Here is a 26398-nt window from a genome sequence, read left to right on the forward strand (position 1 = left end):
GAAATGATTTCCTTTAACAGTGTATTTTATAATCTGCAAAATTTATATTGATTTAATACAGTATTATTAATTTTACTGATGTCATTTATATTGTATTCCCTTTTCTAAATAATATAAAACAAATCATGTCCTTATAAGTATTTAATAAAATGATCAAATAACAGGAAACGCCATTTTATCTTAATGTCACTGTACATTTAATATTTATTCAAAATGCTTTAATAAAATGATCATCTGTACATCATCTGCAGAGCTATTTTAAATATAGTGCTCTGACTCAAACATTTAGTTTCAAATATGAAATGCAGTAACAGCTTCTTTGCCAACCGAGGAATATCTCTATAATACATGTACATAATACATATTTTTATACTTCTGTGTTACATATTTTAGTGTTTTCCATCACATTCACACAATCAGCTAAAAAGGATTATAAAGTTGAAATTGGTTTGTTAGGGAAAACATGATGCTGGAATAGGGTTGTTAATTAGGGTAAATAAAAAAAACAAAAAAGCACATACTGTACATAAGACTATGACATAAGACTAATTTAGAATATGCTGTTACTTAGTTAAAAAACTGTCCAACTCTCTGCTGCATTTCCTGACACACTAAATCATATGCACAATTTATTTAATTTGTTAATGAAAAAATATTAGATATACATTTATATACAACAAGAGGTAAAACATACAGTATTTTCAATACTCCTTGTTCTATTCACATGACCTCAAATGAAGGCATGTATATTTAGCAGCGTGTACCACATCCTCCAAATTGATGTTCTATAAGATTTTTCACACGTCTTTTGTTGAGCCAAACACATGGAGCGTTCCTATCTTGCCATGATGAGCATCCTTAAAGGCAAGGTTTCTTCAACCCATTCATTCGTTGATTCAATCATTCTTCTCCACAATGCAGATTCAGCAGCGTTAGAATCCATCCATTTTACGTCAGTGTTGTGACTTTTACCTGGATAAAGACAGAAATGACAAAATTTATTTACAAGCATACACAATATACTACAATCAAATTATTGCTCATTTTAATACTAATTTTAATACTAAATCTAGCATTTAAAGTTTTTACTTCTGACAAACTTCAATTTCAAGAAGGAGGAAAAACAAGAGGCTTGTAAGGAAATGACTGTTTGTATCTGCTATAATGTACATTATAACAGGAACTAGGTTATTTTTAATCTTATTTATAATCCACAATATTACACAATGACCATTCTCGAATATGTAGAACATTGTTAACATGGGCACATTTGGGATGTGGTGTTAGAGTAAATAACTTTGGTTAGTTATAACATTACACTTAGTATAATGCTTACTACTGCATCCTTGTATTTTATCTATAAGTACACCTAGCTGTGAATAAATGGTGGTGATTTTTAGCACTAGTGCCTCCCACCTGTTCCAAGGTTAAGCCTTGTGCCTCCTATGAAGTGATTACTGAGCCGATCATGATCCCACACTGTGAGTTCAACACATGTTTCTCTCAGGTCTTCTGGTCTAAGGCCTTCATAGACCATGGTGTGGTTGAAAACAGGGTTTGCCGTCCTCTTTACAACCCGAGTTTTCTGCCTTTTTTTCTCATGGCTGACTGGAAGAATTGAGCTGAAAGCCACAATATACAGTACATGAACAAACCACTACAGAGATGAAGCCATACCTCTATAAAGCATAAATAAATACACAGCTTGGCTACAGCGTATACACATACCATTTCACAAACGGATCCATACTCCTTCTTACGGATTGTAGTTTCGTACATTCCTTTACCCAGACTTGAATCTCACCCGTCCGTGGTGTCTTGTCACCTACAACCACAGAAGGCAGAAATTTATTCATTTCACATTGCATTTGTCTGCACAGCCAATGAAGTCTGAATACTTACCTTCAGATGTCTTCAGAAGGAAACGCAAAGATATCCTCATATCTCCACACACATCCATGTCGAGGTTAACGTGCTTTGGACTGAATGGTGTTACAGTCTAAGACAGATTTAAAAAAGCATATATTTATTCATATATTTTTATAATTTTAGCATATTGTAATGTTTCCACAACAGACAAGTCTGAATAAACCGTTGCATTTTTTTCCCCTTATTTATAGGCTCTCTGATTTCCTTTAATAAACCACACCTACATACAAGTATTATCTAACAATATTCACACAAACAGATGAGGAATTTTGTGAATGATATTTTTAAAGATAAGCCAGCATTTAATTTTTTTTAATATTTTAGAAAGCCTTACCCTTCCTTTGAGGGTGCGGTCCATCATGTGTGTGTTATTGTCCCACTCAGACAAATCCACATTGACCTCCCCAAGAAAACTGTTCCTCCCAAACATGTCATTATGCCACACAGAGATGTTTAATGTGTGGACCTTTAAGCTCTCAAGTGGTATCTTATACTGTTTGGAAAGGAGCACATATTGGTTTCAACATGTTTTTAATATATACAAAGTGAACAAAATATTACCCTGCAATTTTTAAAACAATGCATACCCGTAAGATTTCGTTATAAGTAGGATTAAGAGTCTTCTTCTTCACAGAGGTTTTCCTCTTCCCCAGCTTTGCTTTGTCAGGTAAAAGATAGCATTTAACATACCTGAACCATGTAAAAGAAGACATCACAATGCATTAGTTAGAACACACTAATGAACAAGCAGAAAATTTGTTTCCATAACAAGTTACACACACACATTCTATCTATCTATCAATATAAAATTATTAAGCCTGTTAAATTCTTAGTATTCTTTATAGATATTAATGATTAAAATAAGCAAGGTATTTTGCTATTAGAACAATAAGAAAAAGCAAGAAACAAGAAAAATATCTAAAAATAGGTGCAATAATCTTATATTTGGTTCATTGTAATCATATAATATAAATAATAGATCATTTTGACTATATTCAAGACATGTTCACTTTTTTCCCCTTGTAATACTTATTAGTAAGTTTGTTACATTGGAAATCTTAATTTTATAATAACAATGTCTCTGTTTTAAGGAAAAGAAGCACAACGATCCACTCACGGGTCAGAACGGTTCCTCTTAGGTTCTGCCGCAGCCAAATCTCTGCACTGGACTATAAATATGTGGAGCTCTCCCAGTTTATTCACATAGTTAATGGCAAACTGGATGGTTCCCTTAACTTCCACATGTCCGAAGTCTGTGCTGTAAATGTTTGTGACACTGCCACTGACCTTTCACATCAACACAAGTTACTCAACATTATTCACTAAGACAGTAATGATACATACAAACAAAGACAGTTTGTTACGTGTTAAAATGTAAGGCACATACAGGAGACATGGAGGCGAGACCAGAGGAAGCACTTGCGTTAGTATTTGTGCTGCTTTTCCTCTGCCTTTCAGAATAGAAACTGTTTACTGAGAGACAGTCACTTTCTTTGCTGTTATCCTAATAGACACAGGAGGACAAAAGAAAAATGTACGTGATGAAAATAACTGAATTCACATGCTTCTAGTGATTCTGACTAGGTTTGTGTGACATATTTCTATTACCGATGATCTTACAAATGAAATTAATCATCGCTGGTTATTATTACAATATTCCCTTCTAATTTTAAAACAAAGGAAAGGAATACTTCTAATTCACATGGCTCCATATAGTATATAAAAGTGCAGCACTTTAAGTAAACAAATTATTAAGTAAAAATTATCCATATCATAATATATTACATATCGAGCCAAAATCTGATTAAACAGTGACCGTTGATTTACTAATAGATAACTAGACATATTAACCAGTAATTTACAACTCATTTATCTGTATAAAAGGGTTAAGTTCCATTGATTTAAAGCATGCAGAACTTTTACCATACATTAAAATGGATGCTAGATCAGGTAACCTAATTACCTGCTCGTGCGTGAAAGCAGGTACTGAGACACTCAGCCTCTTACTCTGCTCTGGATCCAGGACAGCAATGCTGAGTGAATCTGGAGCTGCCGACACCAGTCCATTAGCAGCAGATATAGTAAAGAGCACAGAGAAATTGTATAATCATATTTTATATGACAGAATAATGCTGCTACCTCTTTGGGGTGTCTTTATTAAATATTCTTCTTCATCTGATTAATCAGAAATATAACTGTATGTTTAAATTTCTTGAGCGTATGTGTTATAAAAGTCTTGAATTAATCCTAAAACTGTTATCTTTTAACTAACATTCATTTTCTATAATGGAAATGGCCTTCTTTTATGGAATCAATTAAACACACATGAAAGTTATGAATGGTTGAAAGTTCATTACCAAAGGAAAGGGATATATATGTTTCAAGAGTCAAAGCTTCTGAAAGCTTAGCAAAATATTTACCTTCCTCCACCGTGTGTATTATGCCACTCCTTTGTTCATTTTTCCATCTTTCATCTTCTTGGAGTTAAGTAGAATAGCCAGAAAGTCATGTAATACCAAATGCAGTGTAAATACAGATGATTTTGAAAGTACATGTACACATTTGTCTATTTCTAGATGTTATTTAGCATAAATCCTGACATGACCTGATGGATCATGATAGCCAATTAAAACATTTTAGAGTCAGGGTACTCACTTGAGGGTAGGGTTGCCAGGTCCTCTAAACTCTTGGAAATAGAAAGAGGTCTTATGGTTTGTTTTTGTGCTGTTCTTACTGGACTTGGCGCCTCACTGCCACCTACAAATTATAATGTCAAACTAGAAGATTAAAACATAGCTTAACAACTTCAGCATCAAATCGGACCGATTACTACCTATACAAAATGTACTCTGGATGTACATTAGAAAATTATGGCAAAAATTATAAAATTACACAGTATTTTACTAGTATGGTAGTTTTATCTAAAACGTCAGTTTTATCAAAAACATTTACTTTAATGCGAGAACCAAGTTACATGTTAGAATTGTCCTTGGTGAATTGGCTTTAACAATAAAATGTTCAAAAGCAACTTCTTAACAAAGATAATTGGTTATTTACTGTGCTGAAATAATCACGACTATTACATGATGGCATGAAATGTACTGCTATAAAAAGAAATTGTACAAGTCGACCTTGTAACAGTTAAACACATGAAATGTAGAAATAATGTTTTAAAATGATAGAAAATTGTAATACATATACATATATACATACATACATACATATACATATACATATACATATACACATATATATATATATATATATATATATATATATATATATATATATATATATATATACACATACACATACATACACACACACACACACACACACACACACATTATATATATACATTTATATACAATAGATGACAAATGTTTTTTGTACAAAACTGATTGATTTATTATCTTTTCTAATTTTGCCAAAGTGATTATAGTGAATCCTGACTAGACCAAGTAAGTTAGCGCTCACAGGCTTCAGTTGATCTGCTGCTGGAGAGGGTGACCTCTGACTGAGCCTGGGATTGTAGAGAGTTTGAAATGTGCTCAGATCTCTTGCACATCTGTACTCCAGCCCATTCTTGCTGGTCTGGTTGGTGTGAAACCTCAGATACATGTGTGGAATCAGCTACATTTGAGTGATGCTGACAGTTCAGTTCAGACCTAGTTAGAAACGTTTTGTGCTGCAAGTCATCCAGCTGCATTTGTTGTGTGAGCACAACTGGAATCGCATCCTCGATACCTTTAACTGATCGTTTATTGGTGGTCTTTTGATTTTTCACAGGTGATGTTATCAGCTGTACAGAGGTTTGACCTTGTGAAACAGGCAAGAAATTGACTTGTTTACTATTGATGTTGCCTATGCAAACAGTTCCTCGAGCCTCTGACCTTCCAAAACATGGTGAAGAGTGTGGAGATGTACGCTGGTACTCTATGATTCTCTCAGATGTATTTCCTGCAAAAGACAAGAGATGCTGCTCTGGTGTCTCAGCCAGCAATATGCCATCTTTCCCTGGACTTGACAGTTCATGTGGATACCTGGTGTGCTGTCCTCTGGGTATGTGTTCCAAACCTTTCAAGGGTGTCTTTTCAGTTGGACTGATATCTAAACTAAAGGCTCTCAGTGGGTACCCACTCTGTCTAGACTCCTTGACTGGCTGTAAATCTCCAGACAACACTTTAGTCATGTGTCTTGTACTGAGTATTCTGGACTGCTCTAGGATTGTCGTCGGGTCACCCGTTGACTGGTCACTGTGATCCTTTGAAACTGAAGTGAGATTTCTGATGGGGTGTGATACTGGATTACACTTAATACTTTTACCTGAACCTAACATGCGTGTCCTAAATGGAGATCTGTTGTAAGGCGTCCTATCTGTGTCATCTACAGGACTATTAACTAGGTCTCCTTTGGAACTTTCCTTCAGTTTTCCTTTTGATGAAGCCTTTATCTCGCCAAGTTCTCTGTTTATAGAGGAAATACTTGTCTCAGGAATTTCCACTAGATTTGGGCTGGTAGAAATTTTGAAACGTTCTTGAGAATAACATTTTGGCCTACAGTCAGGAGTGCTGATAATGATCTTAGGAATACTTTTTTCTCTCTCCCAGCATGTCTTGGGATCATTGATGGTATCCTGCTCAGTTATAGACTTTCTGACCGACAGAACAGGAGAATAACTTTCCTTTAGTTTGTATACAGGAACATCACCTATTTGTTTAGTTGGTAGCTGACCAGTGTCAAAAGATGAATCACAAATATTTGTATATTTAGATTTCTCTGCTTTTGATGGGCTTAAGTTAAACACTACCTTTGGTAATTTTTGACCTGCTACTTTGTCATCACTGGTCTCAATTTTTTTACAATCCAGTACATCTGGCCCTTTGCTCCCACTCTCCCAAAAAGACAACAGTCTGGAAAGTCGATTTTGTGACACTTCTCCCTGGTATATTCGCTCTCTCTCTCTTTCCATCATAGAAAGAAATGAATTTTCTTCAAATTCTTCTGTTGTAAAGTTTAGTCCAGAATTTCGTGCAGAACAGCTTACATTTATGTTGTCTTGCTTGTCATCGAGTGGACAACCAGGCAGACCCATCCTAAGCATGGTTGATAGTTTTGCTTTTATTTCTGACTGAATGCGAGATGTGTTTTCTGTGTATGGAGTAACATGACCGTCTGGACCTCTGTTCTGCTCCTCTTGAAAACCAGGCCATTTATTTATTTTGCCACTGTGTCTGGACACCATTCCAACCCACCCAAGTACCTCATTGATGGAGCTTTCATCCTCCTCTCTTAATAGTTGGGATTGGCCCTCTGTACTCAGTTGACTGACTTTACCTTGATGTATAAGAGAGGCAGAGGGCTGAGACACCTGAGAGGAACGAGGTTCAGCAAGATCCTCATGATGATCTGCAGAATAAACAAGCAGATCAGGGAGAAACTGCGAAAAATATCACAAATCCAAGCTCACTTTTCTTAATGACTACTATAACCTTAGTCATAATGTGCTAAAAAGCAAGATCCTGCATCTTCAAATATTCACTTCTGTACTGAGATATACTATGAATATTAAAAATGTCATACATGATTTAAATTTAAATTCAGACAGTATAAAATCACATTCCTGCAGGGCCAATTCACCAATTACCACTCATACACATTGTCTGCATACATGCATGAGCAGAAATATACATTAATGTGTTTTATATGTGCAGCCAAGCAATTAGTATGACAGATGGGTTAAAGGACAGAAGAATGGATGTAATGCCACTTAAGCATTGTTAAAACTCTTAATACTCTTGCTTAATATCTGAATAATGAGCAGAATTTGGTTAGGTTACACAATAACACCTTTTAAAATGTATGTATTGTCCTTGCTGCATGTACAAGGTAAGACTGTTGGTCGTGCTTGTTCAATCAATTTCCTGCCGTCAAAACATACCCTTCCCTACTTCTTGGCCAATCACTTAAACAGAGTTATCAAAACTGAATTACTCAGCTTTTTGAAACTGAAAATATCAGGAAATCTACAGCAGCACAGAGTGTTTTTGCTTTTATGTTTTTTTCCTTTTTCTTAGTGGTACAGCCACACACCTCTTATGTTTGTAGTCTCAACTTCATTTGTCTCCCCTTTCAGATTCTTGCCTATCCTGCCTATCCTTGCCTATAACCTCTGGTCTGCCAGTTTCTCTGGCATCCATGATAATGAAATGCACAAACTTGCTATCTAAACACCCCAGAAAGAAGCGTTCTAATTCAGAAGAAAAGAGAGGACTGACAGAGATTGCTGATGGGGAGGGGAATATCAGCAAAGTCGCAGCTGGAGCTCTCTCCTTACTCCTCTGAATTTCAACCTAATCAGTCATTTCCTGTCTATGAGTCATTGCTGGTATTCAAAAAACAGCCTTAGAAGGAATATAGCTGAAAACCTTTTGGTTAACCTTAGGCATACTGGGCTAGCACTTGGTTATAAATGTTGGGACAAAATCAGAATAATAATAATAATAATAATAAAGAGCCTTTCAGTAATCTTTCTGAAAATTATCCAACATTCAGATTTTAGACAGAAACCCTGACTTGCATTTATATATAAATTTGTTTGGAAATGAACATCTCTATGCCTGATCTTAGGAGTAGATTCTGGTCATACATGACAGCTTATAATCATAACGAATGTCTACGTTCCTTTATATAATCCCCTCAGTATCTGGCTGCTTTCTTTCTTGACTGGATTTATTTGTATGCTGATCCATTTTCTATGTCGTCGCCGCTTCCTACCCATTCCAAAAACTGTCAATTTCCTTCTGAAGTGAAATTACAGTTTAATTTACAGTCCAGAAATATATAGAGTTTGTTTGCACTTGAAACCAAATCTGAAATATATCTGTAAAACATATGACTAAAATTTTTTTTTTATTTGCATTCAATCTCTTGAGAAGACTTTTGGGCCATAAACACAGCTGAGTAAAATGCATGTGAAAAGGATTTAACAGCAAAATTAAACACATCGCTATTTAGACCTAAGACTTAACTCGAAGATCGTCTTGTTCCGTGTGATTTTGAATATAAACTTAAGCTCATTGTTCTTTAAAAATATTGGCAACCCTGGAAGTATCGCCTACATACAGGTGAGTTGAATAATTCCCCTTCAGATCCCAGAAAATCAAAGTAAGCACATGCATAGTCCATTTCTAATACGAATAACTTCCCCTTACATAAAAATTGACGTAATCTTACAGTATGGCTTAAGTCGCCAACTCTGAACACGGCGATCATAGACACAAAGATTAATGTTGCATGGAACAGATATGAGTCACAGAAAACATAAAGTGCATGCTTGAGTTAAATAGCCATCCCCAAAACCAAAAAAAACCCCAAACGTGTGAACACCACACATAGCATTCAGTGGAAATCAGTCAATCAAACTTACTGAATGTGAGCAAGGAAAACACTCTGTTTGTTCTTCGTGTCAGCCGCTCCAGCAAAAACACAACATGTTAATTATGTATTGACAGCACAACCTAACAGAAGAGTACACAACAGCCTTCAAATGCTTTCAGTCAAGTTAACTGCAATATATTGTAGATTTGAGGGCTGCCATTTCATGGTACGTAAAATAAAATAAATGTTTGAGATGGACTTCCTCTGAAATCGAGTTTAGATCATTATAAGATGGAGTCTGAATCACAGCATAAACTACATATTTTTGCAGCAGCTTATAAACAATGAGTGAGATTCTCACCCTCAGCAGGGATCTGTGATGTACGCTTCGGTTTTGCCCATACCAACAGTGACTCCTCCGTTGACTGTTGGTTTGCAGGAACCTTTTGCATATTCCCTGGTATCTGAGGTACACCAGTTTGCAAATATCCCTCAGTCTTTACATGAGATTCTAACCCTACCGGTCTGCTGTTGAAAGGATTCGGTCTAGGCTACAAAAATAACATCATTAATAATTTTGCAGCATAAAAAACCTCATTAAAATATTTTTTTTTAATTTATGTACCTTTGCTTGAGGGTGTGCAGAAGTTTTGTATTCTGCAACTTGGTAGTGATCGTCCCTGTTAAAGGAAGCCATGATTAATGTCGACAATATATTCAGTAAAAAGAAATGTGTATTAAGCCATGCTGTGTTAGCAAGCCACTCTATAGAACCATTTATGACTGCAGGGCATTGTAATAAAATATTTGAAACATTATGTATTATATAAACAGCACTTTCTCCATTACATTTACAATTAGATCAAGCGAGCATTTAAATGCACAGTTTTAAGTTATTGAGCTTTAGATAAAAAAAAGAAGAAAAACAAGAAAAATAGCTATGATATAAAATAACTGCTGCCATAATAGATAGTGATAGCTGTGGTGGCTCTGCTATATTTGCTACAGACACCACTTCTGTGCAATCAGTTTGTTGAACACCCTTTGCTATTTAGGGAAAAGAATAAATTGCAGAAAAATAGTTAGAAATGTAATCTATGTTAGAAAAAAGTTTCTCAAATTGTTGAACATGGCAGTAGACCTAGAGTGCTATTCATTTATTCACACACACATGCTCGCACACACTCGCTCTTGCACACGCACACACGTATGTATATACATATATACATATACATATATATACATATATATATACATACACACACAGCTATTTCCACTTTCATTCCTCACACACAATTCTAAACGTGAAGAAAGTTGCAGGAGATTAAATTCTTTCTATGTCACATGCTAAGCATGACCTGTGGGAAAAGCTTCTGTGTCAGTCATTGGTTGTTTCAATGTTATTTAAGGAGATAAAAACTTGACGTTAATATTTCTGAACATTAACAGAACAATGAGATTGCTGAAATATTGCTACGTTTGTGCTTAATGTACCGACTTTTCAAGCTACTGCTTCCCTAATGGCCGGATGTTGGGGCCCGTGTGAGGTGCTGAGTGAGTCTCTAACCAAAGAAAGTGGACTTTGTGTGAGTCATACTGCTTAATGATATGGGAGAAACCAGCCTACTAAAAGGATTTATTTCTGACAAAATTACATGTCTGTAAATAAAAGGTCACCTGTTATCATGTGCAGTTGTTGATGGTTCGCCTATTAATCCAGACAATTCGGGTGGAATAAAAATGTCCTTGCTTTCACTTTTCAAAAAGCTAGACGTTCTCGGCCAGATCTGTGTGAGCTCCTCTGAAAGACACACATAAATTGTGTAAACATAACACAGAGTAGGTCAGATACACGCATATATGTCGATCAAGAGAACCCCACTGGTCACAACAGACTGAGCAGTACCTTGGTTTAGCAAATCATTTAAATCACAGATAAATTTGACATTTCGGGCAGCTTTGACAATAGTGCTGGGTGCAAGACAATGTTCACGTATATACACTTTTTTAGTAGCATCTAATTCACAGGAACGTTTGTTGTATATGCCACACTCTAAGGTAATTGACATTAATTAAAGGAGACACCAGTGTAAAGCTTTATAACAATCTTCATTATAGAGAAACCTGAGCTCCATCATATTTTTTGCATTAACTTTAAAAAGACAAACACAAAAAAAGGGAGGCTGGTAAGGAAACAAGAACAAGTTTCCCAGACATTCCACAACAATAAATGGGTAAAAAGTATGACTTGTTCTTTTATAATATAAAAAAATAGAACTGATAAGCTTTGACCTCACATATCACACCACCCCTCCTATCCTGGGAACACAGGGGAAAAGGCACACACTTGTTTTTTTGTGTTACTGTTTTTCTGACTGAGAAAAGAATCTTGCACAAAAAAGAAAAAAAAAAAAAAAAAAGGCTGGAGGTTTTTATATTCATGCGGGCACAAACATATGACGTGAAACAAATAACTGTAACTGTTACCTGTACAGATATTTGCACCGTGTTACAGCCCTAGAACACCCCTGTGCTCTGGGATGTCAAATACCTGTGTAAATAGTTGCCCTGTAATGCTTTGTTTAAAGGTGTATTTCTGCTGGTATGAGGCAGAGGCATGTGATCAGTTCCCAGGACTAAGAGAGAGTCGAGGCAGTGTATCTTCTGGCACACTCACTTATAGTCACAGGTTTCCTGCGCGACATGGAGGCTCTAACGATGTCAGAGCCATGTGTCTTGTCTCGGTGTCTGCTTGACTTGGTCTCGTAAAACCATTCTCCTGTCAGGTACTTCAGTTTCTGCTTATCTCGCTCAGTTTTCTGCAGCTTTCTGTATGGAGGAGGGAGAGAAACATGTTAGAACTGAGACAGGCATGTCTTAACAGAGACACTGATACTTTATTATTATTGTTACTGGCACTTTTCTGTGGAACAGCTGCACTAGACATATTTAAACAGTACGAGGGTCAGGTTACTCAGCCAAGCATCACGGTCTGTTGGGGTTGTTTCCACAACACCCAAATGTTTCCTCATACAACAAATAGTACTGCAAATGAAATATGTATCAGGAAAAAAAAATAAATAAATAAAATAAAAAAAATAAAAAATCACAAGACCATCAGTTGTTCAAGGCGCTAACACTGTCAGAACATCATTGTCCACTTAAAGTTTGGTATGTTTGTGTCTTGTGTCTTAACTGAATTGAGGCAGGGGCACTTAGTGGTTAGTACGTTCGCCTCACACCTCCAGGGTTGGGGGTTCGATTCCCACCTCCGCCTTGTGTGTGTGGAGTTTGCATGTTCTCCCCGTGCCTCGGGGGTTTCCTCCGGGTACTCCGGTTTCCTCCCCCGGTCCAAAGACATGCATGGTAGGTTGATTGGCATCTCTGGAAAATTGTCCGTAGTGTGTGAGTGAATGAGAGTGTGTATGTGTGTGCCCTGCGATGGGTTGGCACTCCGGCCAGGGTGTATCCTGCCTTGATGCCCGATGACGCCTGAGATAGGCACAGGCTCCCCGTGACCCGAGATTTTCAGCTTCAGGCACCGACTAACTCTTCAGTGTGCTGCACTATAATGCTCCACTTACTCGTGTTCGTTGCTGTCGTGGTGCTTTCTTCCACAAAACAGCGTACACTTGAAGGACTGAATATACAAGACTTAGACTTTAAGTATGTGACTCCTGGAGATTAACCTCTAACTTAATGAGGCAGGTTTACAACGATGTCAGTATGGAGAAATTCCAGACATTCTTCTTTCATTCTGCACTGAAGATGGAAAAACTCTACAGCAATTGAAGGATTACATCAAATAAAAATCTATGGTGACCCTGACCACGATAAAGCACTAATCAAATGTGAATGAATGAATGAATGAATGAATGAATGAATGAATATTAAATTCACACACTCTCAATCCACAATCAGGCAGGTGGTCAGCAAGCTGCTTAAATGCCTTAGAGATAAAAAGCAACCTCCAGAATGAAGAAAATAAAGTGCAACTATCTGTAATTTGGTGTCTTTTGATTCGATAAGAAAAATTATGTGAAACTTTCCTGGAGGCAGCCAGGCTCTGGAAGTTCATTAACTAATTTCATTTCATGAAGTAATTAAGTGGTTTCAAAAATCACAGCTCTAAATTAATTCACTTGATCTAATGTGTTATTGTTTCTGTAGTAACAGCTCATTCACAGGGACTTGGATAGTGGACCGCCCACATAATTTAAGTGTAATAATACACAATATTTTTCCTCAAAAAAAAAAACAAACATGTTTTTATGCTTATTTATGGAGTCTCCAGTGAATGGGTCTCAGGGACTTTGTAATAGTCTTAGCTGAAGTTCCTTCAAGTTTCTGCCACAGAGACGTCTGCAGGGCTGAGAATTAACAAAAAATTCCAGCATTTCTGTCTTAATAACATTGAGATAATGTGAGAGAAGCCATGGTTTTAGCTGCTGTAATGCACGCAATAACTATGAATGTGCCACAAGATTAATGTAACTATAAACAGATAAAAAATGTCATAAGCGCCATATCATAAGTGCATCAGGCCACATCAGACCACCCTGGTGATTATTATGTTCCTTTAATAGCATGCATAATAATAGCATTGTGTTTAAACATCTAAAGTCCAAACATTCATCCGAGCCCTTATGTATTTCACTCACTTGATTCGCTGCTCCTCTTTATGTTTCAGCTCAGCATCTCTCTTCAGAACGGACAGGATCATCTCCTGCTCCTCCTCAGTCAAGTAGCTCAAATCCATCTTGATGAGTCCAGGGACAAGATTTTCGATCACAGACACAGCTACAGGCTCTGGTTCTGCATGTATGCTGAGACTGTTCTGGGATCAGCCTTCACACGCTGTTGATGATCAGATATCTTTAGTTTAAGTTTACAACAGACACAGCAGCATCGCTAAAAAGTTAAACAGAGGCTTGAGGAGTGGTAACACATCGGAATCCTTTGTCTATACACGTCTGGATAACGTCAAAAATCAGGAGGGAAATATAGCAGCAATTCAAAGGAGAAAAAAAACGCATAAAAAGGGCTGTAGCTCAAACAAACAGCTCTGCATCAATAAATGATTGAGGTTCATTATAGAAAAAATTACACCATCCTATCACCAGTATCACACGAATCATATAATGGGCTTCTAAAAGAGTTAACTGATGTTCGTATTCCAGAATAAAAAAAGGTTATTACATATCAGTCACAATGCAGCATAACATTAAAGATTTTACAAGGAGCATGTGATGTGGCATTACCAGCTGACCTTTAGAAGAAAAATGTAAACCATTGTGGCATACTCCGAAGTCTCTTCTCTTGTTTTCTGTATACAAAACTTTAAAAGGTCAGCCTGAAAAGTGTATAAATGTCTGGACAGTACACAGCGACTGAGCCAAAATTCCATCTGTAAAAATCGTGTTTATTTGAGCTCCTCCGAGATAACCACTTACAATCAGTAAACTAGATTAGAGCACGGCCAATCAGGCAATATTTAAAACGCTTTTTTCCTTAAAGTTTAAAAGGACATGAGCTGCAGTGCAATTCTCCTAAGAAGGAAGTGCCAGCGCCAGCTACTCTTTCTGACTCACTTCCACAAGTCTAAACAAACTGGCTTTGACAGGATTTAGAGAAATATAACAGAAATATGTGTGTCCTGTTTTACTTTATACAATGTAGAAAAATGGTCGTTTAAACAGATTTTTTTTAATTGAATGATAGATTCCTGGGTATAGATATGCTGGTAAACATTGCTGTAATGCAATTATATAACAATATTTGCAGTAATTTAGATCATTTAGCTAAATTTGCACCACATTTACAAACGAATAGGGTATAGAGTTGTAATGAAATGAAAAAACCAATCCAGTCTGAGGAATAAAGTATAAAACACACTGTTTACAACCGAGTTCTTCCAATACTGAGATACAGAGAAAGATCAATATGCGATGATAGTTTAACTATGGGGTGTAAGACATCCCTAAGGTGGAGGAGAGCCTGTGTAAGCGTTCCACACACTTTATTAAAATGTCCTAATCTTCAGTGTCTTGAAGATTGTCAGATATATTTATATTCACAAAGAAAGCGCACTGTAAATATATTCAGCATATCCATAAGTATTTCATTGTAGGTATACAGCAGATAAGTGTTTTCATAATGATTTGTAGCATAACTGCAGTGCAAACTGCAGGAATTCAGATCATTTAGAAGAACATGTTATGACAAGAGACCTCTAGCAACTTGTCTGTCTGTCTGTCTGTCTCTCACACACATTCTGTAATAAACTTCAAGACCTTCTTTAAACACTTGTTGACGTCTCTAATGAAATGATATGAATAAAATTCTTGAAACGATCTCATAAATAAAGCCTTTTTTTTTTGTTAAAATAAAAGTTTTTTTTGTGGTTTATACAACATTGGCCTAAGCTAGAAAGTGAGGAAATCAATATAACTGTTTTTTTTTTCTTTTTTCTTCTGAATTGGCATTACAAGAGTAGTTTAGAAGCATAATTTAAACAATTTAAGTCTCCAAGACTCACCATCACAATAATAATAATAAAAAAATCTGTAATTATGGCCCATACCTGTTAAAACATGGGCATTTGTTCTTGTTACAACATGCTGCATATTTTACTACTATACATGAACAGCATAAGCAGATTTTACCTCTAATCCACTGCTTCCATGATCTACTAAGGTATTTGTAGTAAACAGAGTAAAGAAGAGAAAGTTTACCTTAAAGGTCCCTCTGAGCACCAATTTAGCAAACTGAGTAAAAAAGAGGAAAAGGGAAAAGATAATAGTACTAGGATTAAACATGTAATGATGGCGACCTCCTGAAGCTTCTGATCATAGGTGCTGTAATCCGTTAGTCAAGGGAAAAAAAAGTTTCTTATAATAAACCTGCCTTGCAACTCTGCTCATTAGGCCGAATGGAGAAAAAGCGCTCAATGATGCAGAGAAAAATCTGATCTCAGATCAGGGGAAATTAAGCAGCCAATCAGAACCACGGGGGCGGGCAGAGTGAAGCCAGACACGCCAACTACAAATTCTATACAAATCATTCACAGACTCTCTCATTATACTTATTTTCTGGACTATTTAAATTTTATTTTTAAAGCAAATTTTTCAGATCTGTTCAATAATAGTATGGATATTTATTGGAGCCCTGGTCCTTTCATTCCTGCACTTTACATTGACAAAACAAATTTTGTCTGAGTTATTATGTATATAGACTTATATGGTTTTAACCCACTGAACCAATTCAAATGACCAATCAAACAGATAAATAACTAGGAGAACTCAATATAGATACAACCTTGATAACTGTAGGTTGTGATTTTCACTAATTAAAGGAAAAGCACAGACCCTGTACTCAGTGTAATAACCTCTTTTTATTACACTAATTGGCCAGATGTTTGTAGACAGCTGACCTTCACACCCAGATGTGCTATTTGTAATGGGGCTATGCCTTTAAGAAAACATGGGTTCCTTAGAAATCATTACACTATTTAAACATCCCAGTCCAGATTTAGGCTACCTTTGCTCTTCTGGGAAGACTTTAAATTTAAATGTTACAATTTTCTATTCAGCTACAAGAGCATTAGTGAGGTCAAGTGCTGATGTCAGGTTAGGAGGTCTGCAGTCAGTGTTGGAGATCATCCAAACGTGTAACATTTACATTTCTGGCATTTAGCAGACACCCTTAGCCAGAGTGACTTAATTTTTGATTTCAATGTATACAACTGAGCAATTGAGGGTTAAGGGCCTTGCTCAGGGGCCCATCAGCAGCAGCTTGGTGGACCTGGGATTTGAACTGAATAGTAGTCCAACACCTCAACCACTCCACTAAGCTACTACATCCCACATGGGTACAGTTTAATAACATGTTGATAATTTCGCAGAAATCTGAACATATCAAAATCATTTGAATTTTGTATATATATATATATATACACAACACCCTCCAGTGTCACCCATATGAGGATGAGGTTTCCCTTTGAGTCCTGGTTCCTCGCAAGGTTTCTTCCTTTATCATTAAAATGAGTTTTTCCTCCCCACAGTCATGTGAGTCACCTCAGACTTGCTCATTGGGGATAAATACAAACACATTTAATTATTTCTAATATTAATCTTTATTTTTTTTTTTATTTGTTTTGTATTCTATTAATCTTTATATTATTCTTTATAATAACCTTTTGTTTTATGTTTATGTTTTGTAAAGCTGCTTTGAGACATTAGTAAAAAAAAAAAGTCAATTGTAAATAAATAAATAAATAAATAAATAATAAAAAAAGCGCTATAGAAATAAATGTGGATTGAATTGAATAGAATATAATTGAATTATTATGACAGAAAACAGGGCGTCTGCGCTGAACATGACGACACTTCCGGTCTGACCAGTTGCTCGTTGTAGCTGCTCTTCCTGCTGTTATGTAGCGCAGCTAAAATAACCATAACGTTCGATGTGTTTATTAAACAAAACAACACTTAACCTTTATTAATTCGGCAAATTGTGAAGATTTACAATTCTCCCTGGATTATGGGGGACAAGGCAGGCACCCGGTGAGATTTTACCCGCTTTCGTCTAAATCTGTGTGGATTTTATTTATTCTTCATCGTAGAAATAACATGGACACTGTCGTTAGCTCAGTAGCTAACAAGGCGGATAAACAGCTACTAGTTACATAACTAATCGTGTTCTAGGTGACTATATAATACGTAATAATAAAGGTTTTATAAAAGAAATAAGAACAGTGTTGGGTTTAAATGAAAAAAAAATGAAAGTGGCTCGTGATGATTAGCTGTGGCGCTTTAAATTAGCATCTCTACACACACACACACACACACACACACACACACACACACACTGATCGAACAGATTTAAGATGCCTACTTTAAATCTAAGGAAATCTGCAGCTTTATTAACTACCTTGTGATGATATACAGTGTTCTAGTCAGTAGCTGCTGCTCATTGCTGTATAGCTCCCTGCTGCATCATTGCTCACAGTGCTCACAACACCAGACATTGTCTCTCTGTATCCTTTGGTTTAGTTTTCAATTTAGATCTTCAGCTTCTTTTCTTTCTCTAGGGTATTCAAGAAGTCCAGTCCGAATTGCAAGGTAAATTTAACTAATACTTCACATATTTCCTGGCTCCTAATATGCTATACGATGATTCGAGGTGGATGAAAAAGCAGAAATTTGATACATCCATACATTTACATTTCCAGCATTTGGTTGACGCCCTTTATCCAGAGCGACTTACATTATCTCATTTTTTTTAATACAACTGAGCAGTTAAGGGCCTTGCTCAGGGGCCCAACAGTGGCAGCTTGGTGGACCTGGGATTTAACTCACAACCTTCCGATTGGTAGCCCAACACCTTAAATTATTTGTTGCACACCTTTTAAATAAACTAAACAACCAACATGAAGTGGATTATTTTGTAATAATAGCACATACCAAACTGTTTTATTCCATACAGCTTGTGATTTTTGCAAAGAAACCAGAAAGCTGAACTGACCTACTGACCCTTACGAGTCGCTGACACTGCTGTCTCCTTCCATAAATGTTCCATAAACGTCAACTTGCAGAAAGCTACACAATATCAACAATTATGCTTTTTTCTGATACATTTATTATGAATAAATTCATGAACGAGTAATTGCTATTGAAACAGTACAATCGCTGCTGTTATAGAAAATTAATCAACACCTTCTGACCAAACAGATTTAAGATTCCGAAACTAGAGTTTAACCCACCCGTCAGCTTATGTTGGCTGTGATGTTGATGTTTTAGTGTTAACAGGATTCCTGTCTTCCTTGAAAGTTCCTTTACCATATGTCTCCTATGTTTATCACCCGTTTCTGCTGATGGTTGGTCCAGAAATTACTCACCCTAAACTACACCTTTTTTCAGATTCAGTCTTGCTTTCAGATGTTTTCTAATGCGGTTGTTTTTGTTCACTCATATTTTGTTTCCCCTGTTGAATCTTCACTGTAGCCGTTGTTCACTTCACATCACTTCACTGTAGCTGTCGTTTACACAGATTGAAGTATGCCTCGTCGTGGTCGAATGCCATGTCGAACTTTGTTGGCAATGTGAAAGCCATGAACATGTTCCAGGGAGATTTCAAATGTGGCTTGTGTTCACATGTAACCCCTTTCCAAAAAAATTATATTTATGAACGTTATAATTCTCATGTGAAAGTGTATGCATAAGACAGAAGTAGTGGGCAATATTGAGGTTATAAAAGCACTAATACCGGACAATAGAGTATTATAAGGGTGTATAATATATTGCAGTATGTGCACTCTTTATTTTTTTTTGGTGGTTTGTTTTGTGCACATAAACCTGTTGTGTTTTTAAATAATATGATTTACCATCTATTTCAGATTACTGTATACTTGGGGAAAAGGGATTTTGTGGATCACTTAGATCAGGTGGATCCTGTAGGTGAGTTTACTCTACATTTGGAATTCCACCTTATTTAAATTTGCATAATTTTAAGGAAAATTAAATCCACTTGTATTAAATAATACAGTATTCCAACGACTTTCTTTACAGATGGAGTAATACTGGTAGACCCTGAATATCTTAAAGACCGAAAAGGTAATATATAGCGAATGAAATCCATGTGATTAGGTGATCCCTAAAGAAACACCACTGCATTTCTGCCTGATTTTCTCTCTCCTAGTGTTTGTAACGTTAACCTGTGCCTTCCGTTATGGACGGGAGGATCTGGACGTCCTTGGACTTTCCTTCCGGAAAGATCTTTACATATCCACTTTTCAGGCTTTCCCACCTATAGCAGAAGAGCGCAAGCCCAACAGTCGACTTCAGGAGAGACTCCTGAAGAAGTTGGGCCAGCAGGCTCATCCTTTTCACTTTACTGTAAGTGATACAAATCTGTTATTCTTGATATAACATCCAGTGAGGTCCAAAAGTCTTGACTGTACTAGTGAAAATGCTTTTTTTTTTTTACTAGAACAGTTTTCTTTACTGATTATATTATTGATGCCTGCTTGAGTGAAATGTTAGACTTTTTGTTGGCATTGGTTAACATGGACATTATCAAACGTTTGCTTAAATTTAAATCGAGATTAGAAATAGTGCATAATTGTGAATACTCACTAATCATGTTACTAATAAGATCCACTGGAAAATATCTAAAAAAAAAAAACAAAGTTTTTAGTGTGGGCTCACTCTTTATATATGCTGGTATATAGATTATATATGCTGGGTATTTTGTGTATGTACCATAATTGCTTAATCTTTAAGAAATTACACAGAGAAGTTAAGCTGGACCTTAGAAAACACTACTGTTAAATGTTGATCTGTTTCAGATCCCTCAAAACTTGCCATGTTCAGTTACCCTGCAGCCTGGTCCTGAAGACACTGGGAAGGTAACACCCCCACCCCTCCTCCTCCTCTTTATTTTTTAAAAATAATTTTCAAAAATGTTTAGTTTTTGAGGGGGCACGGTGGCTTAGTGGTTAGCACGTTCGCCTCACACCTCCAGGGTCGGGGTTCGATTCCCGCCTCCACCTTGTGTGTGTGGAGTTTGCATGTTCTCCCCGTGCCTCGGGGGTTTCCTCCGGGTACTCCGGTTTCCTCCCCGGTCCAAAGACATGCATGGTAGGTTGATTGGCATCTCTGGAAAATTGTCCCTAGTGTGTGATTGCGTGCGTGAATGAGTGTGTGTGTGTGCCCTGCGATGGGTTGGCACTCCGTCCAGGGTGTATCCTGCCTTGATGCCCGATGACGCCTGAGATAGGCACAGGCTCCCCGTGACCCGAGGTAGTTCGGATAAGCGGTAGAAGATGAATGAATGAATGAATGAATGAATGTTTAGTTTTTGACCCAATTTTAGTTCTTGTTTGGCTCGATTGCTATGATATATTTTATCACCTCATTACTCTCTCTCTCTCTCTCTTTTTGCTGTCCAGGCCTGTGGGGTTGATTACGAGATAAGAGCTTTCTGTGCCAGGTCTGTGGAGGAGAAGATTCATAAACGGTAAGCCAGTGCAGTTTTCTCTTTTATGACTCAGCACTTTATATGCCTACGTGAATTAAATCATCTTGGCCTATAGGGGCATGACAGATTTATCAACAAATCCGCTTAGTCTTAGCTTTAACATGGTGATTGGTTTTTATTAGAATGAAATTTATTTATTTATTTTTTGTGGATGATGAATGTTCCAGAAATTCTGTCAGATTAGTGATTCGTAAAGTGCAGTATGCTCCTGAGAAGCCCGGTCCTCAGCCCATGGTGGAGACGACACGGAGCTTCCTGATGTCTGACCGCTCTCTGCATCTAGAGGCATCTCTAGATAAAGAGGTAACTATCAGACTGAAATGAATTAAGCTTTGTTCGTACAAACTCCACAGTGAAGACAGACATTAAAAATGTGGTTCTAAAAAAACGGTCTAAGATGTTTTTGTACATTTTATGCAGTTGTATTATCACGGGGAGCCGATCAGCGTGAATGTTCATGTCACCAACAACTCAACCAAGACTGTCAAACGAGTCAAAATATCAGGCAAGATTTTCTCCACATCCGTGGTATGTATTTTGTCTTGTGCTGATATTGCGTTTGGGATCATTGCTTTTTTCTTTCCTCAGTGCGGCAGTATGCCGACATCTGTCTGTTCAGCACAGCTCAGTACAAATGTCCAGTGGCTCAGCTTGAGGCAGAGTGAGCAACAAGCTTTGCATTTTCTCAGTACAATACACCAGAGCAACTACATCAGTGTTGTTAAACTGACTCGATTTCAACTCTTTTCAGTGACCAGGTGTCATCAAGCTCCACATTCTGTAAGGTCTACACTCTCACTCCCACACTGAATAATAACAGAGAGAAGCGAGGGCTGGCTCTGGATGGCAAGCTCAAGCATGAAGATACCAACCTAGCTTCTAGCACCATGTTAGTAAAGAGTATGTGTCTGTATTTTTTTTTTTTTTATTGTTTGTGGAACGGTTGAGCAGACTAATTCTCTTTCTTTGTTTTTACCTGTGCAGTGTTAAAGACGGATGTAATAAGGAGGTTCTTGGAGTTCTGGTGTCATATCGAGTCAAGGTTAAGCTGGTCGTCTCCCGTGGAGGGTGAGTCACAGTTTCTCAGGAACAAACCCTCTCTTGCAGTTATACTGAACTCCACGGGGTTTAGCTATTACAATTCATACCTCAAATGGCTTTAGTAAGGTGTGAATTTTAGAAATCTATATTTGAGATAAATGATTCACAGCTTTTGAACTATTGTAGCTCACAATGCATACACTGAGCAGTGTTCTTTCTGTATTGAACTGCCATCATGTTCTCCCAGTACTGCTGTTAGATTTGAATTAAACCATTGTATATGAGACCTGATGATTGCTGAAATGCAAGGCAGTAGGGTTTTAATAGCCACATTTCCGCTGTTGAAACATTTTAATATGCTCAAAGGCAAACCTCAGATAATCATAATGTTATTTTTATTTATTTATTTATTTATTTATTTTTTAAAATATACTGTTTGTGATTTTTTTTTTTTTCTTCCCCAACCAAAGAATCTTATACGTGAGAGCATTTGTTTCAGCAGCGGATGGCTACTGATGCTGTCTCTTAACCTTTTGCTTTCATGAAGCCATTTGTGTTTTCACATCATTCCGTTCTCTGCTACTGTTTCATTTTATTCTCTGTGTATCTGTTTCCCCCCATCTGTCTGTTAACCCTCCTGCGTTGCATCAGACTTTTAAGCAGCTTACTGGAGAGGTAAATATACACTGTGCATCACTGTGGCTTCTTGATTTGCCTGTCCAGGTTTGCAGTGAAGCTTGCTCTTTCTGCTACTCATCTGTTTTCTCTTGTTGTGAAGTAACTGAATGACACTTATATGTACAGAATGACACTGTTCTTTATTGCACTAAAACCTAAATTGTATCTTACGAGCGATATAACTATCGCATTCTTCCTTCCCACAGAGACGTCTCAGTGGAGCTCCCGTTCGTTTTAATGCATCCTAAACCAATAGATGTTCCCACGTCTCGACCAGCCTCAGGTACCTGCTGTACATCAGCACTGGTTACGAAGCACTCATTCATTTCAACAAAGCTAGCTACTCTGGCTTATTCCTAAAAAGTGAATGTTTGTTTTAATGTGTAATTATTATAAAGTGATGCAGAAAAATGAAATTGTTAAACTGTTATACATCATACAACACTGATTTATGTAACGTTGAAAAACTGTGACTTGAATTACGGTACAAGGTCTATAAAAGTGGCTTCTCTTGCATAGTCATGTGATAAGCATGTGAAAATCATGTGGAAAAAAATGCATGAGACACATTAGAAGATAATCAGGGCATTATCTTAAACTGTGTGTGGTATGTACAGTCCAGTCTCAACACTTTTGTTTAACTCCTAATCAGGTTGTGGACTTCTTGTTGTAAAATTATAAATGTTACTTTTAATCTTGACATGGTTCAAGAATGTGTGTGTTGATCTGAAGTCATGTTTGTGCACAATCAAAAAAAGCCCAGGTAGTGAGAGTTGGTTAGGAAATCCTGTATGGGAGTTGGTTTTGATGATTTTATTGAAGGAATCTTGGTTAATATCTATTTTTTTTTTCTTCTTACAGCTGTGCCAGAGGCAGACCCTCCTATCGATACCAACCTCATAGAGTTTGACACACGGTAAATTCTCCTCCTTTTTACATTTTCCTCCTTTTAAGTATAACTGTATGTGTGTGTGTGTGTGTTTTAAAAGCAGACATGTAGTTTTATATATCTAGAGTATCCTTTTTTTTTTTTTCCTTCCAATAGTAGCTTCACCCCGGATGATGACCTGGTGTTTGAAGATTTTGCCCGTCTGCGGTTAAAAGGAACCACTGATGATAAGGATGAGGACTGCTGAGCCTTCTTTCCTTCCTCTTGTTCTTTTTTTTTCCCCCCTTCAGCCCAGAAACTTGCAGCATGAAGATGAAGAAAAATCACCATCTAATTTACTCGCAAAGAACGGTCTTTCATAATGGATCTTCTTCCCAAATCATCTTATCATTCCTTTGATGAAACAGTGTTTTGCCAACATTTTCCAAACGCCAAAAGGATCATTTGAGGAAAGCTGCTGTAACATAAAGAGCATTGAACAAAGGAAAAAAAAATAAGAGAATTAACCTCCTCCTCTTATGAGTAAATAAAGAGCGCATGTGATTGTTGTGCCAAGCATCCCATGTAGGAAATCTAGATGCCACTCAAGCTACATTGATGTGCCAGCGAGTGCACATAGGTCAGTTCAGGTTTAGGGAAAACTGCAGGTCGGCGCTCATTCTCACTAAATTAGCTTGTTACAGACGTCATAAATTTCTATGTGTTGCGGGAAACACAGATCTAACTGTGTTCCTGATCATTTCCTTAAGCCCAAATGCTGAGAAACTGATACAAATGCGTTAGGGCGTCTGCTAACATGCATTGGACAGAAATGATCATACATGAAATGATCCAGTATTTTACTAGTATTACTGCATTTAAATCTACTATAACTGATCCAAGCTAAATCTAAAAATAAAAATCCGAGTTGATCGCTGTAGATTTATTTTAGATTTAGAAACTAGGAATACAAGACTAAGACAACTTACAGACTATAAGCTTCTGGTAGACTTGGTTTTACGATCCACGTCTACTCTTCTACTGATAGTGATGTACTGTAACTCGGAGGAATTAAGGCCGTTTGATAACAGTGAACTTGTTTCTGATGTAGGCTGCAGTCTAAAGTTCCTTCCTAACATTTTGACCAACATTTATAAAATGGATTATGCGCAGTATAAAATAGCGATTGGGAAAATCTACAATGTATTTGTTGATTATTTTCATTACCAGACTAGAAAGTGGTGCAGCAGGGAGCACTGCTACCTCATAACTCCAGGTCCAACCCTGAGCTTGTGTTACTGTCTGTGCAGAGTTTTGCATGTTCTGCACATGTCTGCATGAGATTCCTCCCAGCACCTAAAACAAAGGGGGGTTTGAATGTGTGTACATGGTGCACTGTGTTAGACTAGTGTCCTATGCTGGGTGTGTGCTTAAATTTGGCCCAACGCTCCTGCAACCCTGACAGGATAAAACTGTTACGGATGATGAATTAAAATTAATTGTAATTTGAACAAGTAACACATTAAGCCATGGACTGATATGATGAACAGCTTAGTTAAGTAAATACTTGCATACTCAGAAATATGACTTATTGAACAGTTGTGATCCTGTACAGTTCATCATAACAAAAAAGTCCCTCATAAAAGCTTATTGTCAAATTTTATAAAAGTGAATCCCTGCTCTATTGTTTTGAGATGTCAGTGACTGAGTGCTGACTCCATAGACTGAGTCTTGTCTGCCAAATGTGGCATCTAGGTGGCCTACATCATGCCAACTATGGGTAGAGGTTAAATACAAAAAAAAAAAAGATTTTTGGAAAAGAAATCCATATTGTGTGAGCTTCTTTTTTGTTGTTCTGTGATATATTGAAGTTTATTTTGAAATGCCTCATTAGCTTAATTTCCACAAGGTGTTTTGACGTTAGTAACTCTGTTAATAATCTTAATTATTATGAGTTATAACACACGTGATAAAGAAATTCATGTATCGGGCATGCCAGGCGAAGCACTGTCACACGCACACCTCTTTGCCCTGCATCATGATTTATAAAGAGTTTACAAACAGTTACACAGTTAAACATGATTAATACTAATAGGCTGTCTGTTTGTGTTGTCCATGGCATACTGTGTCCAACCCTCAGGTACACTGGCTCATTCCTTCTTCATTCAGAGATATGTGACAGAATGGGTGCTGATACGGAGCACGCGTCAGTCCAGCTGTAACGGCCGACTGCGCATCGGAAGGGTGTTTACATTTACCACACAGCACCTTCATTTGTAAATAAACATGCTACTTTTGGTGAAAAAAATTCATCATGTCTCAGACAGGGAAAAAAAAAGTATAATTGTCTTCATGTTAATACAAGTTTAATAACTGTGACATGTCATTCTTTTCCATTTTCTTTTTTATTTCAGAATTTATTTAATTTTTTTAATAAAATATAAAATGCCAGTGTTTCCTTTA

At 37.0% G+C, this 26398-nt stretch overlaps 2 protein-coding genes across 10 annotated transcripts; one reads left to right on the plus strand and one right to left on the minus strand.

Moving 5' to 3' along the window:
• Positions 1 to 173: 173 nt before the first annotated feature.
• On the minus strand, positions 174 to 16245 carry sytl2a (synaptotagmin-like 2a). 6 transcript variants are annotated; one of them, XM_060895702.1, is made up of 18 exons: positions 16044 to 16245; positions 13971 to 14166; positions 11987 to 12138; positions 10987 to 11110; positions 9935 to 9989; positions 9671 to 9860; positions 7267 to 7338; positions 4585 to 4686; positions 4350 to 4406; positions 3893 to 3978; positions 3317 to 3433; positions 3047 to 3216; positions 2517 to 2619; positions 2264 to 2422; positions 1903 to 1999; positions 1729 to 1825; positions 1417 to 1622; positions 174 to 972 (listed from the first exon to the last, which is right to left on the minus strand). In XM_060895702.1, exons 2-18 carry the CDS (start codon positions 14066 to 14068, stop codon positions 836 to 838), a joined length of 2022 nt encoding a protein of 673 aa, XP_060751685.1. In that variant the 5' UTR covers positions 14069 to 14166; positions 16044 to 16245; the 3' UTR covers positions 174 to 835. The 6 variants fall into 6 exon arrangements, with proteins under 6 accessions (XP_060751685.1, XP_060751686.1, XP_060751688.1 ...); XM_060895703.1 differs by lacking the exon at positions 16044 to 16245 and adding an exon at positions 14579 to 14695; XM_060895705.1 differs by lacking the exon at positions 7267 to 7338 and having other exon boundaries at positions 4350 to 4403.
• A 1464-nt stretch (positions 16246 to 17709) lies between these two features.
• arrb2a (arrestin, beta 2a) lies at positions 17710 to 26386 on the plus strand. 4 transcript variants are annotated; one of them, XM_060895859.1, is made up of 16 exons: positions 17710 to 17873; positions 18401 to 18431; positions 19706 to 19766; positions 19878 to 19922; positions 20008 to 20204; positions 20657 to 20716; positions 21260 to 21327; positions 21516 to 21651; positions 21769 to 21853; positions 21937 to 22009; positions 22100 to 22237; positions 22333 to 22416; positions 23041 to 23064; positions 23274 to 23350; positions 23929 to 23983; positions 24113 to 26386. In XM_060895859.1, the coding sequence occupies exons 1-16, from the start codon at positions 17851 to 17853 to the stop codon at positions 24201 to 24203; spliced, it is 1248 nt and encodes a 415-aa protein (XP_060751842.1). In that variant the 5' UTR covers positions 17710 to 17850; the 3' UTR covers positions 24204 to 26386. The 4 variants fall into 4 exon arrangements, with proteins under 4 accessions (XP_060751842.1, XP_060751843.1, XP_060751844.1 ...); XM_060895860.1 differs by having other exon boundaries at positions 24116 to 26386; XM_060895861.1 differs by lacking the exon at positions 23041 to 23064.
• The last annotated feature ends 12 nt before the right edge of the window (positions 26387 to 26398 follow it).

This window comes from Tachysurus vachellii, chromosome 20, assembly GCF_030014155.1.
Source record: "Tachysurus vachellii isolate PV-2020 chromosome 20, HZAU_Pvac_v1, whole genome shotgun sequence".
Classification (NCBI taxonomy): Eukaryota; Metazoa; Chordata; class Actinopteri; order Siluriformes; family Bagridae; genus Tachysurus; species Tachysurus vachellii.

Excerpts from the sequence above, each read along its gene's own strand:
- sytl2a (XM_060895700.1), bottom strand. The coding sequence starts at position 7,174 with ATGGTGTCCAGACACAGTGGCAAAATAAATAAATGGCCTGGTTTTCAA. Across the intron at positions 3,434-3,892 it reads CTGCTTTCACGCACGAGCAG|GATAACAGCAAAGAAAGTGA; the intron begins GTAATTAGGTTA and ends TGTGTCTATTAG. Across the intron at positions 3,217-3,316 it reads GTCTCGCCTCCATGTCTCCT|GTCAGTGGCAGTGTCACAAA; the intron begins GTATGTGCCTTA and ends TTGATGTGAAAG.
- arrb2a (XM_060895859.1), top strand. The coding sequence starts at position 17,851 with ATGGGGGACAAGGCAGGCACCCG. Across the intron at positions 20,205-20,656 it reads CTCATCCTTTTCACTTTACT|ATCCCTCAAAACTTGCCATG; the intron begins GTAAGTGATACA and ends GATCTGTTTCAG. Across the intron at positions 20,717-21,259 it reads GTCCTGAAGACACTGGGAAG|GCCTGTGGGGTTGATTACGA; the intron begins GTAACACCCCCA and ends TTTGCTGTCCAG.